Source organism: Xyrauchen texanus, chromosome 38, assembly GCF_025860055.1.
Source record: "Xyrauchen texanus isolate HMW12.3.18 chromosome 38, RBS_HiC_50CHRs, whole genome shotgun sequence".
NCBI classification, from domain to species: domain Eukaryota; kingdom Metazoa; phylum Chordata; class Actinopteri; order Cypriniformes; family Catostomidae; genus Xyrauchen; species Xyrauchen texanus.
Window position 1 is genome coordinate 28,453,770 of NC_068313.1, and position 15,053 is coordinate 28,468,822.

Sequence of the window (15,053 nt, forward strand, 5' to 3'; positions counted from 1 at the left end):
TGTGCAAAGTCAACGACCCTTGATTCAGCTAATGTCTGTGAGTTCAATCCGTTGACACTGGGGTTTGTTCCACACTGTTATTTGTTTGCAGTTTTCATGAATTATTTCTTTGGTAAGAGGCAGATGTTAATTTAGCTGCTCCCTGAATGACCTCATAATGCAACAATGAGTAACTGTGCATTCACATAGAGCAGATGTTCGGTACTTAAACCTTATGAAAATGCCGTTTGTGGATCTAATTCATTGTATCCATTCTGTTTTATACGGAAGTTAAAAAAACACACATTGAAATTTAAAGAGAAAACTCTTCAGGATGTTTGTTATATATACAAATTATATATACACTGGCGGCCAAAAGTTTGGGATAATGTACACATTTTGCTCTCATGGAAAGAAATTGGTACTTTTATTCACCAAAGTGGCATACAATTGATCACAATGTATAGTCAGGATATTAATAACATGAAACATTACTATTACAATTTGAAAAAAAATTATAGAACTTCTTAAACTAGTTCAAAGATTTCTCATCAAAAAATCCTTCACATGCAGCAATGACAGCTTTTCAGATCCTTGGCATTCTAGTTTGACCAGATACTAAGGTGACATTTCACCCCACATTTCTGTAGCACTTGCCATAGATGTGGCTGTCTTAGCACACGCAGGGAAGACAGGGAGGAGTTGCTTTCAGGAAGAAGGCCCCTCTCTTGATCATTGGCATTCTAGAGAGCAGGCCATTCAATGCTGAGGTGAGTAGCCGCTTGCTCACAAACCTCGAAGGATTGCGTGTGGGTAAACTGCCGAGCCACTGACAGGGGGAGCTTGGGCAGATGGGATGGCCTCCTTGTCATCCGAGCCCTCGAGTATAGCAGGACATCCTCACCAGAGCCGGCAGCTCGTCATCAAACGAAGAAACAATAGGAAGTATATCCTCGAGTGACACCATGTCAGGCTGGTCAGCCCAACTAAGTGAAGGAATTTTCTGGGAGGCCCCCAGAGGTGTAGCGCTTTTACTCGAGATCAGTGCTAGAGATCAGTGCTCTGGGTTGAAGCAACTTTTGGCTGTCAACGTAGAATTAATTTAAATTTTTCTCTCAACTACCCAACCACCATCCTGCCCAAATTACTGTGAGGAAATCAACATTATTTCATTTTTATTTATTATTAATAGTAGTATTAAAATAAATATTAACAGTGGAGACAGGAAAAATAATATGGAAAAGTGTGACAAAAGGGGGAATTGAACCCAGGAGGTCCGCTTGATAAGAGTGCATCCATACTGCATACACACAGTAACTATGCTTAGGGGTGCAGTTTGTCTTTTAATTTCAGTGTTCCACCAGACAATTTTAGTGCAGATCGCTGCACTGTTTGGCAGGTTCTATTTACACCTAGTACGATTAGTCACTCTGATATTTTAAACTTTCATTAGTCCATAATGTACAAATTCATTACCAAAGTCAACTCCATGTGCTAGCAACCTGTGTTTAACATGCCCCGGATGGCATCAGTGAGCACATAATGCCTGTGTTTGCCTGATAAAAGGCTCAGAGTGTTAACAGCAGGAGTCTGTCCAGATCAATGGACTGCTGGGCTTTACTGGGACACGCGGTGACCCGCTCTACTGCTGCTGCTGACTCTGTGTGGAGAGGAAATCAATACTCCCCCTGCCCCACCATCTTACTCTGTGTGGTTTCTTATGATAGTGAATATGAAGGTCTGGTTTATTTTTATGGCAGGGATATTGTAAGATATTTCATATATCGGTGGATCACATTAGTAAATTTAAATATAAACCGCATGATAATTTGTTAGATGGCTGCTTCTGTCTGCTGTTGGAGAATCTGTCTGTGTTTGAACTGTGATTGCCCTCCCATTGTTATTAAACATCAGTGGGGGTTGTGTTGATTTATAGTTGCTCATACAGGGTAGTAGACGTAGTGGAGTGGTTTATTACTTCAGACTGGACTAAAACATGGTGATGTGTAAAATACAGGGCCGTAACCACCAATATTCAGAAAAGTGATTGACTGATTTGTGGTTTTCAATGGTTGAGTCTTAAAGTGTGTATTATAATTCTTTCTCATTGCCCATCTTAAAGCTGTCAACTATAAGTAAGCCATACATAATTTGTTTTACCTAAATTGTAACTCTGTGGTGCTATCAAAACATCCATCTGATATTTTAAACTGTCATCCACAATGACACAGCAACATTGGCCCGACCAGAGGTCTGGGATTGGGGTGGTACTATACGTTTGTACAACCAATGAAAGAAAACTCTTTGAAAAAAGTGGTTATTTTTGCAATTTAGTTTGGTGACACTAGTGGTGCAGAAACAACACACTTCAGCGTTAATGTAAAAAATAATTAAAGTAATTAAGCTCAATTGACAGGAGTTGTGACTGTCTAACACAGAAAATAATATTGACAAAAATTGCACTTGCAGTAATGCACTTACACTGGAAGTACTGTCCATACTCTTTCAATAGCCACATGATGTACTGAAGACATTATGCAGTACGAGTTAATGGGATTAGTGTTATAAAAAAAAAATGTTTTACATGATTTTGGAGTGATAAAAATTTGTTTTACATGATTTGATGTGATAAAAATGCTTACCAGGATTACAGGGTTTATGGGTGTTACATTACCAGTGATAACAAAGTTGTAATCTAGGATATCACTTATTACATTTAAGGTTAGTTAGCGTTTTTATCACTAAAACCATGGCAACACATATAATGTTTGTCTTGTGGCTATACTTCTGAAACATTGTGTATTTTAACATATAAGGACTGGTCCCATTCACTTTAATTATAAGTACCTTACTGTACCACTGCTGTGTTGTCCCCACATGGCCCCAGCACACAGACGGGACTATTTCTAGCAAGTATGTTAATTTGTTTTCCTGAAAAAAAAAAAAAGCATTAGCTTAGAAAGCAGGAACACAGGTGATCTAAAAACGTGTGATAGCATAAGTCAAATATTAAGGGCATCACAGTGTGAGAGACTCTTTTAAATACAAATTTGAAATACATGAAGGCATAGGTTATCAGTATGTTTGTAACATAAGTAGGAATTAGATGCAATCATTAGAACTATTATCTACATTTAAGATGAATTATTAGGATTGTAGATTATTATGGATCTTACCCACTCAGTATGTAGTTTCTAGCAACCTTATAGATTTGTTCTTCTTACACAAGCTTGCTGAAGTGCATATTATATGACTTTAACTGAAAGCTTGAAAATCTAGTGAATAATTCATGTTCATCAGTTTGCAAAACCAAAGAGGAGACAAATAGCCCAATGAAATATGATGAATTAGAAGGCAGCATGGTGTGGATGCTGTGACCCAATGTTTAGATAGTGGTGCGTGTTTTATTATTATTATTATTTTATGTATTTATAAATTTACACTTATGAATTTTCAGGACCAACTCAGAAAAGCTATTGAAACAGATTTGTTTTATTCAGATAAAAGGCCCTAAACTCCCAGAGGCTTTAAGTTGCAGTGTCTAAAATCGTTCACATTACTGATCTGTACATAATTGTCTATAATGGCTTTGTGGAATAGCTACATCCCAGCTCTGGTGAGTAGTTTGAGAGGAATCTCCAGTAAAGAGCTTCCTGTCAAGCAGGACAGGAACCTGCAGGAGGTGCTCATTAACTCTCCCAGCATTCTGCTGTTCATCACTGCAATTAAGGAAACTCAGAGAAGGTCATATCTCTGTAGTACCCTAATTTATTTATGAAATATTCTCATAGATGATGCACAAGGTAATGGAACTACTGTAAATATTCCTGGCTAGTCTTACCATCTTGGAGACTATCAAGATAAATTGACAAATTGCATGACCATAAATTTTTTGGTCCTTTGACTGACTGACTGTCTGATACTGCACACAAAAATGGTAATCACTGACTGAAATAAGCAGTTCCAATCCAATTGAATGGCTTTACAAAGTGTTTTTCCACACTTTTTATTTCGGTATAATGTATTTCAGATAACCCCACCTTAAAAAAACAGTTAATAAATACAGATGTCTCTTCCTGTCTAAGTGGGCTGTTTTTGGCTTGAACAAGCTGCAATGAGGACCAGACTTTATGCCTCAAGTCAAAAGTCTGGCTATGCGAGACTAACCAACATTTAACTCAGAATAACATCTTGCTATCTTCTAAGCAGTTCAGAGTCTTATTTATAGAAATGGATAACACTACACATTGGCATCTTTTCACTTGTATTCAATTTTCTTTTCAGATGGAGCTTCAGATGGTTCTATGGACGAAAGCGTAGTTCATCAGATTAATGTATGTTTTTAAGTTCCACAGTTCCTGCTTTTTACCAGTACTTCCTGCCAACTAACTGACCTAAATCCTGAAGATTTAGACTATGCAATCAAATCAAAATGTTAGGAGACAGCTTTTTTATATAATATATAATTTATATAATCCTCAATGTCTTTAAATCTATTTTTATTACTTTGCGTCGGTCTGTAATCTGAAGGCATATTAGGATAATGATGTTGACAGCGTATGAGAGTTGGGGCAGGAAATTGCAGTTGAGAGTGGTGCAATTATTGAGTGGCAAATGTGATAAGTAAATAAATGTCCTATGAAGCAAAATGCTTTCCTCCAAAAAGGAGCTTGAATCATCAATTGAGCTGCATTCAAAACTCAGGATGTTCTATTTATTTATTTATTTTACTGGAAATGACTATGATTGGTTCCAGCTTGACTAGCGTTTAGAAAAGTAACAGGTAGTAAGGTGCAGGTATGTGTCTGTTTCGCCAGCCGTCATGATGTGCACCTGAATAATGACACTGAGACATTTTTGTAAGCATTGAATTGAAAATACACAGTGATAAGTTTGAATAGGAGAATTGTCATATGATTAATTGCCATTCTACACACTTATCCTTTTACTAGGGCGTGATGCTGTTCTGGTGTCAGCTGCAAAATTATTTACTACTGACACCTTTTGGTGATTAGGAGAAACAATCAATGTCACCTTTCTGTGCTGTTTGGTTTTCAGATGTTGGTCCATGGAAGCTTTTGGTCTTGTTATTTTTTTTTTTATTATAATTTTTTATATGTTTAAATAATCAACTAACACTGCTGGACACTTTTTGGCATAGATCAAACACTGTGTGTGTTAATTAAACAATATTTTCATTTAGCCTACACTTAAAGATTTATATTTTTATTAAATATTGTTTTTATATAGTTTCAAATGCATGTATCAAGTTTGCAGAAATGTTATCTTTATGTCCACTGTTGTTTCAGACATTAAAAAAAAACAAAACATTTATAGCATTTACTACAAAATATTTAAAAAAAAAATACAATAATAATAATGACTAAAATGTCATCATTAATTAAAACAAGTTTTCAAACATTTTTCAAGGTGTATTATTATTATTATTTTATTATTATCATGCATAAGACCTGAACAAAATGAGCCTTTTCATAAAAAATTCAAAATATCAGATATCACATGTTCTAAATGTGTCCTCTCTTTTATTATTTGTTTTATTTCATTTCTATTCTATTATTATTATTATTATTATTATAATTATGATTATTATTTTAGCCACACCACCTGACTTTGATTTGATGTACAAATGTTTCTTTTTTATATATTAATAATATTTCAAAACAAAATTGTTTTAATGTTTTTTTTAATGTTTGCAGCTGTTTGTCAAAGCCATCATTACTTAAGTTCTTGAAAATGCTCATTGCAAGGACTCAGTCTTATGCAGACACCTGCAGGACAATCACAAAATTACACCTAATACAATTAAATACCTATAGACCTATATATAAGTCTTTAATATCAGGATATTATGAGTATAGTGTTGAATATAGTTGTATTTATTTTTAAACGCATTGCTCTTACCATTGGGCTATCTCTTTTTGGGAGTAGCGAGCAGACATCCCTTTAAATGGTGAATGTCCCTAAAGCACAGTTTACTCCTTATTTGGTGCTTTTCATCTCGACCCACAGAGGAATTTGTGAAAACGAAATATTACAAATGCACATCCGATGAATTAAGCAGTGATTGTGTAAAATGAATATATTGTTCTGCCCAAAATGATTGCAAATCAATACATAATTTAGTTAATTATGTTAATATAATAAATATTTTCATCGAGGTAAATTACAAAAGTTTATACATTACGAAGTTACAGTGATGAGCAGCACTATATGGTCACATTTCTGATAATTTTTCCATGAAACCGAAGACCAAAGGGTTTATCACCACTTCCTTTTGGCCAAAAAAATTAGGCTTCTCTCTTTTTAGTAGAACGGAAGCATGTGCTTTGATTCTGAAGGAAATGTTAAAATTATTCGGCCCTCTGCTTATTTTGTTTGTGGAAATATCTTATTTTGAGCTTGTTTTTCCAAAACAGGTTCCCTTTTCCCGTTGTGAGATCAGGTAACACTGCAGCTGGTTTATCCACCCGTATCACAGATTACTGTAGTTTTAAAAATAATTTTACTAACCATACTTTTATTCCGATCTAACCGGTTACCAGATGGAAAGGAGGCAGTGGAATGCAAGAACCGGAATGAAAAAAAATACTGTTTCTGCTTAGTTCAACTTAGTTCTGATTAATTTGAGCACTTTTTTTTTTTATTACATGGTTGTGAGTTTGCTTTCTGTCCACTAGATGGTGCTGAAGAAAAAGGAAAATGTCTTTAACAAGCTGACTTGAAATACATGTAATCAGCAGTACTTGAAGTGGACCGGAACGTACCCGCAATGATGCGCAATTGTCAAAATGGTGTTATCATTGAAATAAATCTTGATTATGTTCTGTCCGGTCCTATTACAAACAGATCTGGTTCAACTGTACTCCGATTCAGAGAAAAGGGAGTGAGACTGTTTTATAATCCACATTAAAGCCATTTTTATCAGTTTTAGTGTTGACATACTACTGTACTTTGACTTTGTAGGGCAGTATACTAGAGCTGTCTCTAGTCTACATATTAAGATGGGATTTTAGATCTTTAGATCTTTTCCAAGAGATTGCTGTTTTACATTTAGTCCTCTTAGGTTGATTTTACCTCTGATTTGCATTCATATTTAATGGATACCAAATACTCCAAATGCTTATTATGTCATTTTTTTTCTTTCCGCCTCCCTCTTTCCTCCTTTCTTTCTGTCATCTGATCACACACACACACCATACTCTATATACCCTAACCCTTAGACCCAGTGACTATGTACATTTAAACATAGTTTAAAACTGTCTATTGTCTTCTGTTAGTTATGTTTCACACTCTGTATGTTGTATGTTTTGCTACATCAAAAAAAAAAAAAAATTATTCAGTCAAAGAGAGAGAGAGAAGAAGAATAAGGTTGAACTGACCCTCTGCTGTGTCACACGCAATAGATAACACATATCGGGCTCATTACCTGAGTTGCATTCATTCACTCAGTATGAGAGAATTAGGTCACTTTTTGTCTCCTAAATTAATGATCTTACTTTGATCTTGGCGATGACGTCAATGTTTCTACAGTAACACATTCTCATTGGTATGTGTAAATGATAAATAAAAGTGAGATGCATAACTGCCTTGGCACTCATTCATGCGGCTGGATGACTCGCAGAGTTTTGTTATTCTTGAGTATAGTTACCTTTAGAATGAGGATGACAAATACAGTTTGAAATACTTATCAAATTGACCCTCACATCTGAGCCTTGAAATCTTGACTTTAGATGAATGCATTATTTTGTTTACAACATTTGATTGGCTGATCATAGCACACCATAATTATTACTTTGACGCACTGGGCAGTCTGAACGTTCTGAATGACTTATTTTATATTTTGTTTGGGGGTGAAAAAATCAGTTTGAAAAGGCTGCATAATATAGATTTTATGTATTTGCTTTTATGCTCAGTGATTTAGTATTGCCACTAACTAGTTTATTATTTGGAGATTAAATTAGCCCAGTTCAAAATTGGCATGTACAGTATAAACATGTTACTTCGTTTTCTCTACTGTGCTTGTAGGTGATGTGCCTTCAGGACTTCTTTGGTGAGGATGATATATTTATTGCCTGTGGCCCAGAGAAATTCCGCTACCAGGATGACTTCTTGTTAGATGACAGTGGTAAGATAATGTAGTATTCTCTATGTCTTATGTAGAAGGCCAAATTTGAGTTCTATGATTGCACCTCTGTTGTTGTCCAAATAGATACATACTTAAGTTGTGGGCAGGGGTATATTAATATTGCAACAATAAAAAATAAAAAAAGAATCACTAATGGGGTCTTCCAAAACACGTTATTTTACTTTAAAAAGCTAGATGCTGTGCAACAAATAGAACAGAGTGCAGGTGTCTTAAGATGCGACTTTAAATGTTGAAGTTCTTTAACTTAACACAGCATCTTAAAAACACGGCACTCTGCACGAGATGCTAGACGTGGCGCAATAGTCAAAGACGTCCTTCTAGCACAAGTTTTACATAGACAGATGGATGCAAAAACCCTTTTGCAAAGACTGCCTTTAGTTACCTTTAGAATGAGGATGACAAATACAGTTTGAAATACTTATCATGTAGTGGTAAGTATCATAGTACTTGATACTTGGCACAGAACCGCTTATGCGCATCCTGAATGCAGAATGAGGTACTTTAATGAGTGCTTCAGGGCAATCTTCTCTGCACAGAAAAAGCGCAAAACTGCTAGAAAATATTGCGGGAACACTTCTAGGTCACGACATTAAACGGTTTAAACTTTTTACTGCAAATTTTTATTTAAGCAGTTTTTGACAGTTTCAGCAAAATACTTGAATCTCTCCACAGCACCTCACAAATACAGGAAGATTACTCACAGCAGAGGATTTAACTTGCGACAGTGATCATCTTGAAATGTATTGTTGATGCAGCGCTTTGATGTAACAACAGCACATAAAACATCAAAACCTAAAGCAGTAAAGACATGAAAATTCTTGTAGAGGGTTTTACTATGCTGACTGCTATTCACAGTTTAGCAAAGCAAGCTATCATCAGACATGCTGTCTTAGAAGTTGCATCTCGCAATTATTTTGAGAATTTTATATCCTGTTAAAACCACCACTACTCACTAATCGATTACTCAGTTGTTGAACGATTAACTGATTAGTCGACCAACTTGGCACATCCAGAGATCTTCTATACTGAGATAACAACCTCTGGGTTTTTAACATTGGAGAAACGGTAATGGTCAACTAGCTGTTATGACAGTAAGTTACAGTTTGCGGATATCATACAAATTAATTGGGAGAGCCGTAATTTGACAACTACCTGTTGCAAAATTGTGAATTAAAACAGCAATTTTATTGTAGTAAACTCAACACAGAGTTCATTCCAAAAGGAAGGTTTAGTGTAAAACAGGTTAAAGATTAGAGGAGAGGCGATCATTTCATTAAGTGGTGAGCTGTTTCCTCACAAAAGCAGTTTATTCAGCACACTGAAGCATCTCCTCCATAGATATCCATTAAAAAAAGGCCTCTTTTCTTCTCGCAGGATACCGTCCATAGAATGTCTATGGGACCGAAATGCATTTTGTTGCTAACCTTGTAGGCTCTCCTTGGTAATAGGGCTCTGGCACATCCCTACTTATTACTCAATCACCTGCGACATGCTAATGAGGTTGCGCGTTTAAACGCAGCTTATGAGTGAGTTTCTGAAAAATAATATATAAAAGATTGTTCTCCTTTTATGCTCATGAAATATATTTTTTAAAGATATTACAAACAAAATGTATTTTAAAGAGGCTTTGACTTCATAACTTTACTCTTGCACTTGTCTTCTAATGACTTGAGAAACTTCAGAATACATGCAATGTTTCTGGTAAGGTAACATGGTGAGCAATGCTGCTCACTGGTTTTTACAGTGCATTCTGGGAATTCTTAGGGGACTAGTGTTTCAGTGCACTGGAAAGATTATGCAATTGGGGCAGACCTAGGAATGGAAGAGTCTGGTCAGAGCCCTAATTACTGAACTAAAGAAGATGAATTATATATTTTGCATTGTTTTGTCTTGAAAGATGGTTTCAATAGACACATGTTATAGTGTTTGAATTCGTGCAACCTTCAACAGATATGTCTTTCTCTCTCTTTCTCAGAGTGCAGAGTGGTGAAATCACAGTCCTATGGCCGCATTTCTTCCATGCAGGGCCGCTGCTCTCCTCGCAGTGGTGGAACTTCGAGAAGGAGCAAGTCTCCTGGTTCCAGCAGCTCAGGTAGTACCCTTTAGACCAAACTGATGTTGCATTGTCAGCATTATGCATACCATTATACAAACTCATCTTAACCCTTTTGTTCTGTTGAGATTTGCTTCACTTCCTCGTTGTTTGAGGTCACGGTTACCCCAATGATTAAAGTGTGAAAATGATAATTATAACTATGAAATAAACCTTTTTTTCCTGCTTAAATGTTCCTTTCCATTTATCCTGAGCTTATTGAACTGATAAAATAATATAAATAAGTGTATCATTAACTCTTACATTTACTGAAGTAGGAATGTGCATTTCATAAAAGCAACTAAATACAGAAATAACCATATAATTTCTTACTTTACACAAAATGATACAACACAGAAACAAATATAGCTGTATATGTTCTATATACAGTGCATCCGGAAAGTATTCACAGCGCTTCACTTTTTCCGCATTTTGTTATTTTACAGCCTTATTCCAAAATTTATTAAATTAATTATTTTCCTAAAAATTCTACAAACAATATCCCGTAATGACAACGTGAAAGAAATTTGTTTGAAATCTTCGCAAATGTATTAAAAATAAAAAACGACAGCATTTACTCAATACTTTGTTGAAGCATCTTTGGCACCAATTACAGCCTCAAGGGTTTTTGTGTACGATGCTACAAGCATGACACACCTATTTTCAGATCTCTACAGAGATGTTCAATCGGGTTCAAGTCTGAGTTCTGGCTGGGCCACTCAAGGACATTCACAGAGTTGTCCCATAGCCACTCCTTTGTTATCTTGGCTGTGTGCTTAGGGTCGTTGTCAAGTTGTAGAAACATCTCAAGGATGATCAGTGGAAACAGGATGCACCTGAGCTCCATTTTGAGTGTCATGGCAAAGGCTGTGAATACTTATGTACATGTGATTTGTTTTTTTATTTTTAATAAATTTGCAAAGATTTCAAACAAACTTCTTTTATGTTGTCATTATGGGGTATTGTTTGTAGAATTTTGAGGAAAATAATGAATTTAATCCATTTTGGAATAAGGCTGTAACATAACAAAATGTGGAAAAAGTGAAGCGCTGTGAATACTTTCCAGATGCACTGTATGCTACTGAACAAATATATATATATATATATATATATATATATATATATATATATATATATATATACCTTTTGTTTTAAAAAAATTAAAAAATATCACTGAATAAAATTGTTTACCAAAATAGTTACATTACTTATGTTTGTGGTTAATATGACCACAAACATGACTCAGATTTCATTGTTTTGCATCAAGTAAATGCAAAAGTGCTTTATTTTTACTACACACTCACTAACAAGGCAAACTAACTATGTGCAAATTTACATTATACACATCATCTGGGCAACAGGACAGCCAAATGTAAATATCATGGGCACATTTCAGAAAAGAAATTACATCTAAAAATAACCATATAACTTTTGATTACACAAAATAATAATAATAAAAAATGGTATATAGAAAGAGAAGTGATTTGCTGGAGAAGTGATTGTTTAAGGCTGACTTTGAATCTCCCTCACTGTGGATACCACAAAAAGTGACCTAGGAAGGCACTCTCCTGCCAATTTGAGGCCTCACCAACGCATATCCTATCTGCTCCAAGAATATTCTCCTCCGGTTCATTTCGCCATCACACCACTCTTTGTTGATGGCACACCATATCACAAACGCATTGTATGCACTGATATCCAGGATGTTGAAGAATATTACCTGGGCCAACGAGCGGTCTTTCGTTGACAGCTGTATGTGGCAGCCACTCTGTCCAGGTTGTCTACCCCTCCTTTTGTGTTATTTAATCGAACACCGTGTCCGGTTATTTGTCATCTTTGGTGCTCAAAGATGTATCTCTGTGCAATGTGCTCATCAGGAGGATGATTTATTAATATTTGAAGAAGGTCTGGTCTAGTCATATAGACCCCAAACAGAACATACGGCTTAAAAAAAGTGTTTGTACAAGCAGAAGAGCTTGATACCGTTTAGATTTCTGCAGTATTCGAGAATGGTTGATTCTTGCTTGAAATTGTAATTTTTTTTACGTTTCCATGCTAGTACTTTTTCATACAAGTTTGACCAACCATATCTCTAAATATATACAAAACGAATTAAGTCAATGCATCCATTGATCAAGAGATTGTACTTAAATTCTGTAGGACATTAGGGACATTTTTGTCCTGGTTTTACCCCAGCTCAATACTATCTCTACACTGCTTCCTGTTTCCTAGACACCTCTTTCTGTTTCTGAAACATTGGCACACTTTTGCTGTGTCACGTGTTACAGATGCAATGTTTTGACATTGTTACAACCATTGCAATGTTTTCATGACATTTTGTACATGTTCCCAGATCCCCTATGTTAATGCTCTGGTTACTCATTTGTCTTCCGAGGTTGGATGGACCTTTTAAGCTTGATTGCTTGTATCTATTCCTAACCAAACACAAAAGTGCACGGAAAGTTGACCTGAAAATCCATTTGATCTAGGCTCCATTATCTGTTTTTAAGCCCTAGAAACGGATCATGAGTCATCACTTCCTAATATTGATGTTCCTGTCAAACTCCAGGCATTTATTCAACCAGGTTTCCGTGTCTTATAAATATGTATAGGGACATATCGAAAACAACAACAAAAACAAAACAATTATTGTGCTTCAGCTCGCATACATTTTGTATTCAGGGCGGGAGCTTCAATTTCGCACAAAATGACAGCATCCTCAGAACCAGCATACTCTGCGTGCTGTTTTGTAATGAGCTGCTGCTGAGTATCAACCTCATTCTCTAAAATGGTCAACACATTGCAAGGAAATTATGTGGGTAACCATCAAATGGATGATTGGGGAAAATTGTTTATGAGCAATAATGTTGTTTTAGGAGAATAGCTCTTTTTAGCTACCAGAGAGATAAGAGTTAGAGTGATATGGAAAGTGGTGCCTTATTACAAATATACAAGGCTTCCACTTTCTGGCTCAGAGTCTCACGGGAGAGAGATCTGCCATAGAGTCTGGATAAATAAATTGGATTTAATTGTATTTTATCGATTTGAAATAGACTCATTCAAACAGCACTTTTAAATTGTCTTCAGACTAATGAAAAAACAAACAAAATTGCTTTACAATTAAAGCGATTTAAGGGATGTCTTGTTTTATGAGATGAATGTTGTATTTTGATTCTTTTTTTCTATATCGTGTATTACAAAACTAAAAATCAGACAACTTTGACCTATTAATTAGAACATGCTTTGGCTGGTTATAAGTTAGTTATTGTTGCTTTTTTCATTGTTTAGCATAGTTTAAAACCATGTACCCACACTGTAAGTATTAGTGGGATGAACTTTGATGGAAGCTGATAATCGTAATTTTACTCATCCATGATGGACTTAAAGTCAGCCAAACATCTTGCATAATGGATTGCAATGAAATATACAGTTCTCTTTATAAGTTTGTTCAGGCAATAGCAAAGTGAGGAGCTTAGTCATCAACTTTTATTATGAATTACATACCTTCCATTTCAAACTTAGAAGCTATGTAATATTAAAGGATTAATTCACCCAAATAATTCCATCAACCCTTATAACCCAATATGACTTTCTTTCTTTTTCGTAACACAAAGTGAGAAATTGTGAAACAATTTAGTGCTCAGTGATGTCATACAATGGCAGTTTATGGTGACCACATCTTCAAGCTGCAAAAGGATGCAAAAGTATAATTCAGAAGTCTAATAAATTATAACATGAGACTCATGATTGTTATGAAAACATACAATAAGGTTTGGTGAAAAAAAAAACGAAATCTAATGTATTATTTAGTGAAAAAGTTGCTCTCATCTGTGCATTCATGAGACTGAGTGAGACCTATAGTTCACACAGCCCACTGGTGTAATGGGGCGTTCAAGCGAAAAATAATTTTGTTTATACAAAACAGGTCTGCTACAGCGATACTAAAGAACAGAACACAACTGTATTCAAGAACCAAACTTACAAAACATGTCTGAAAATGTTATAGTCCAAGAATAGATGCATTTCTGTGCCCAGCCTTCTTTATTTTTTTTAATTTTTTTCTGGAGTACTCAATCAAACTAAGAGAGATGGACTGCATCTGAAGACGTAATCAGTTAAAGGCTTAACCGACAAGGGCACTGGTCTCAGGACAGTTTGAAGAGCACCTTATTTTCATCATACCTGTGTATACAGCCTCCAAAGGCAGTTTTCCAGTTTTCTGTCACACTGTTTTCTAACCTGACGGCAAACAACACGCGATAAAAGGTATATTTTAATATATGTTAATATGAGTTTTTGTCCTAACCTGCCGTGATGAGTGACAGTATAATCGTTCGCTTGGTTTCTATTTTACGCATCATCGCGCTGTGTAACCCTGCCCACTGTGAACTGGCCGATTTTGGCTGAAGCATGAGATATTGCTGTCTTCAGGCAGAGGTTCAGAATGGAGAACAGATGACAGACATTCCTGTCTACTCTATCTCTCTGTTTGATTGAATACTCTGGTTAAAAATAAAAAAGGCATGTAAATGTATTATACTTGGACTACAAACTCTTCAGACAAGTTTAGTAAGTTTGGTTCTCTGGTTTGTGTGCAGCTTTTCTCGACAAAACACCCCATTTCGCCAGTGGGCTCCTGGTCTTGTGCAATCTCATGAACGCGCAGAGGAGAGCAATGGTCGGTTAACAGTTTCACTAAATAATACTTTTATAATATTTTTGGTTGTTTCACAGCAAACCTTATCGTATGCTTTCATATAACGATCATGAGTTTAATGGAATAATTTATTAGACTTCTGAATAATAGTTTTGCAT

At 35.6% G+C, this 15,053-nt stretch overlaps 1 protein-coding gene across 4 annotated transcripts in view; it reads left to right on the top strand.

Moving 5' to 3' along the window:
- The window catches only part of LOC127631542 (serine/threonine-protein kinase DCLK1-like), a 40,081-nt gene that overhangs the window by 9,733 nt on the left and 15,295 nt on the right, over positions 1-15,053 (top strand). For all 4 annotated transcript variants that reach the window (XM_052109696.1, XM_052109694.1, XM_052109697.1 and 1 more), the window contains exons 5-6: positions 8,026-8,125; positions 10,122-10,238. In XM_052109696.1, coding sequence (XP_051965656.1) covers positions 8,026-8,125; positions 10,122-10,238 — 217 coding nt within the window. The remainder of the gene's footprint in view (positions 1-8,025; positions 8,126-10,121; positions 10,239-15,053) is intronic.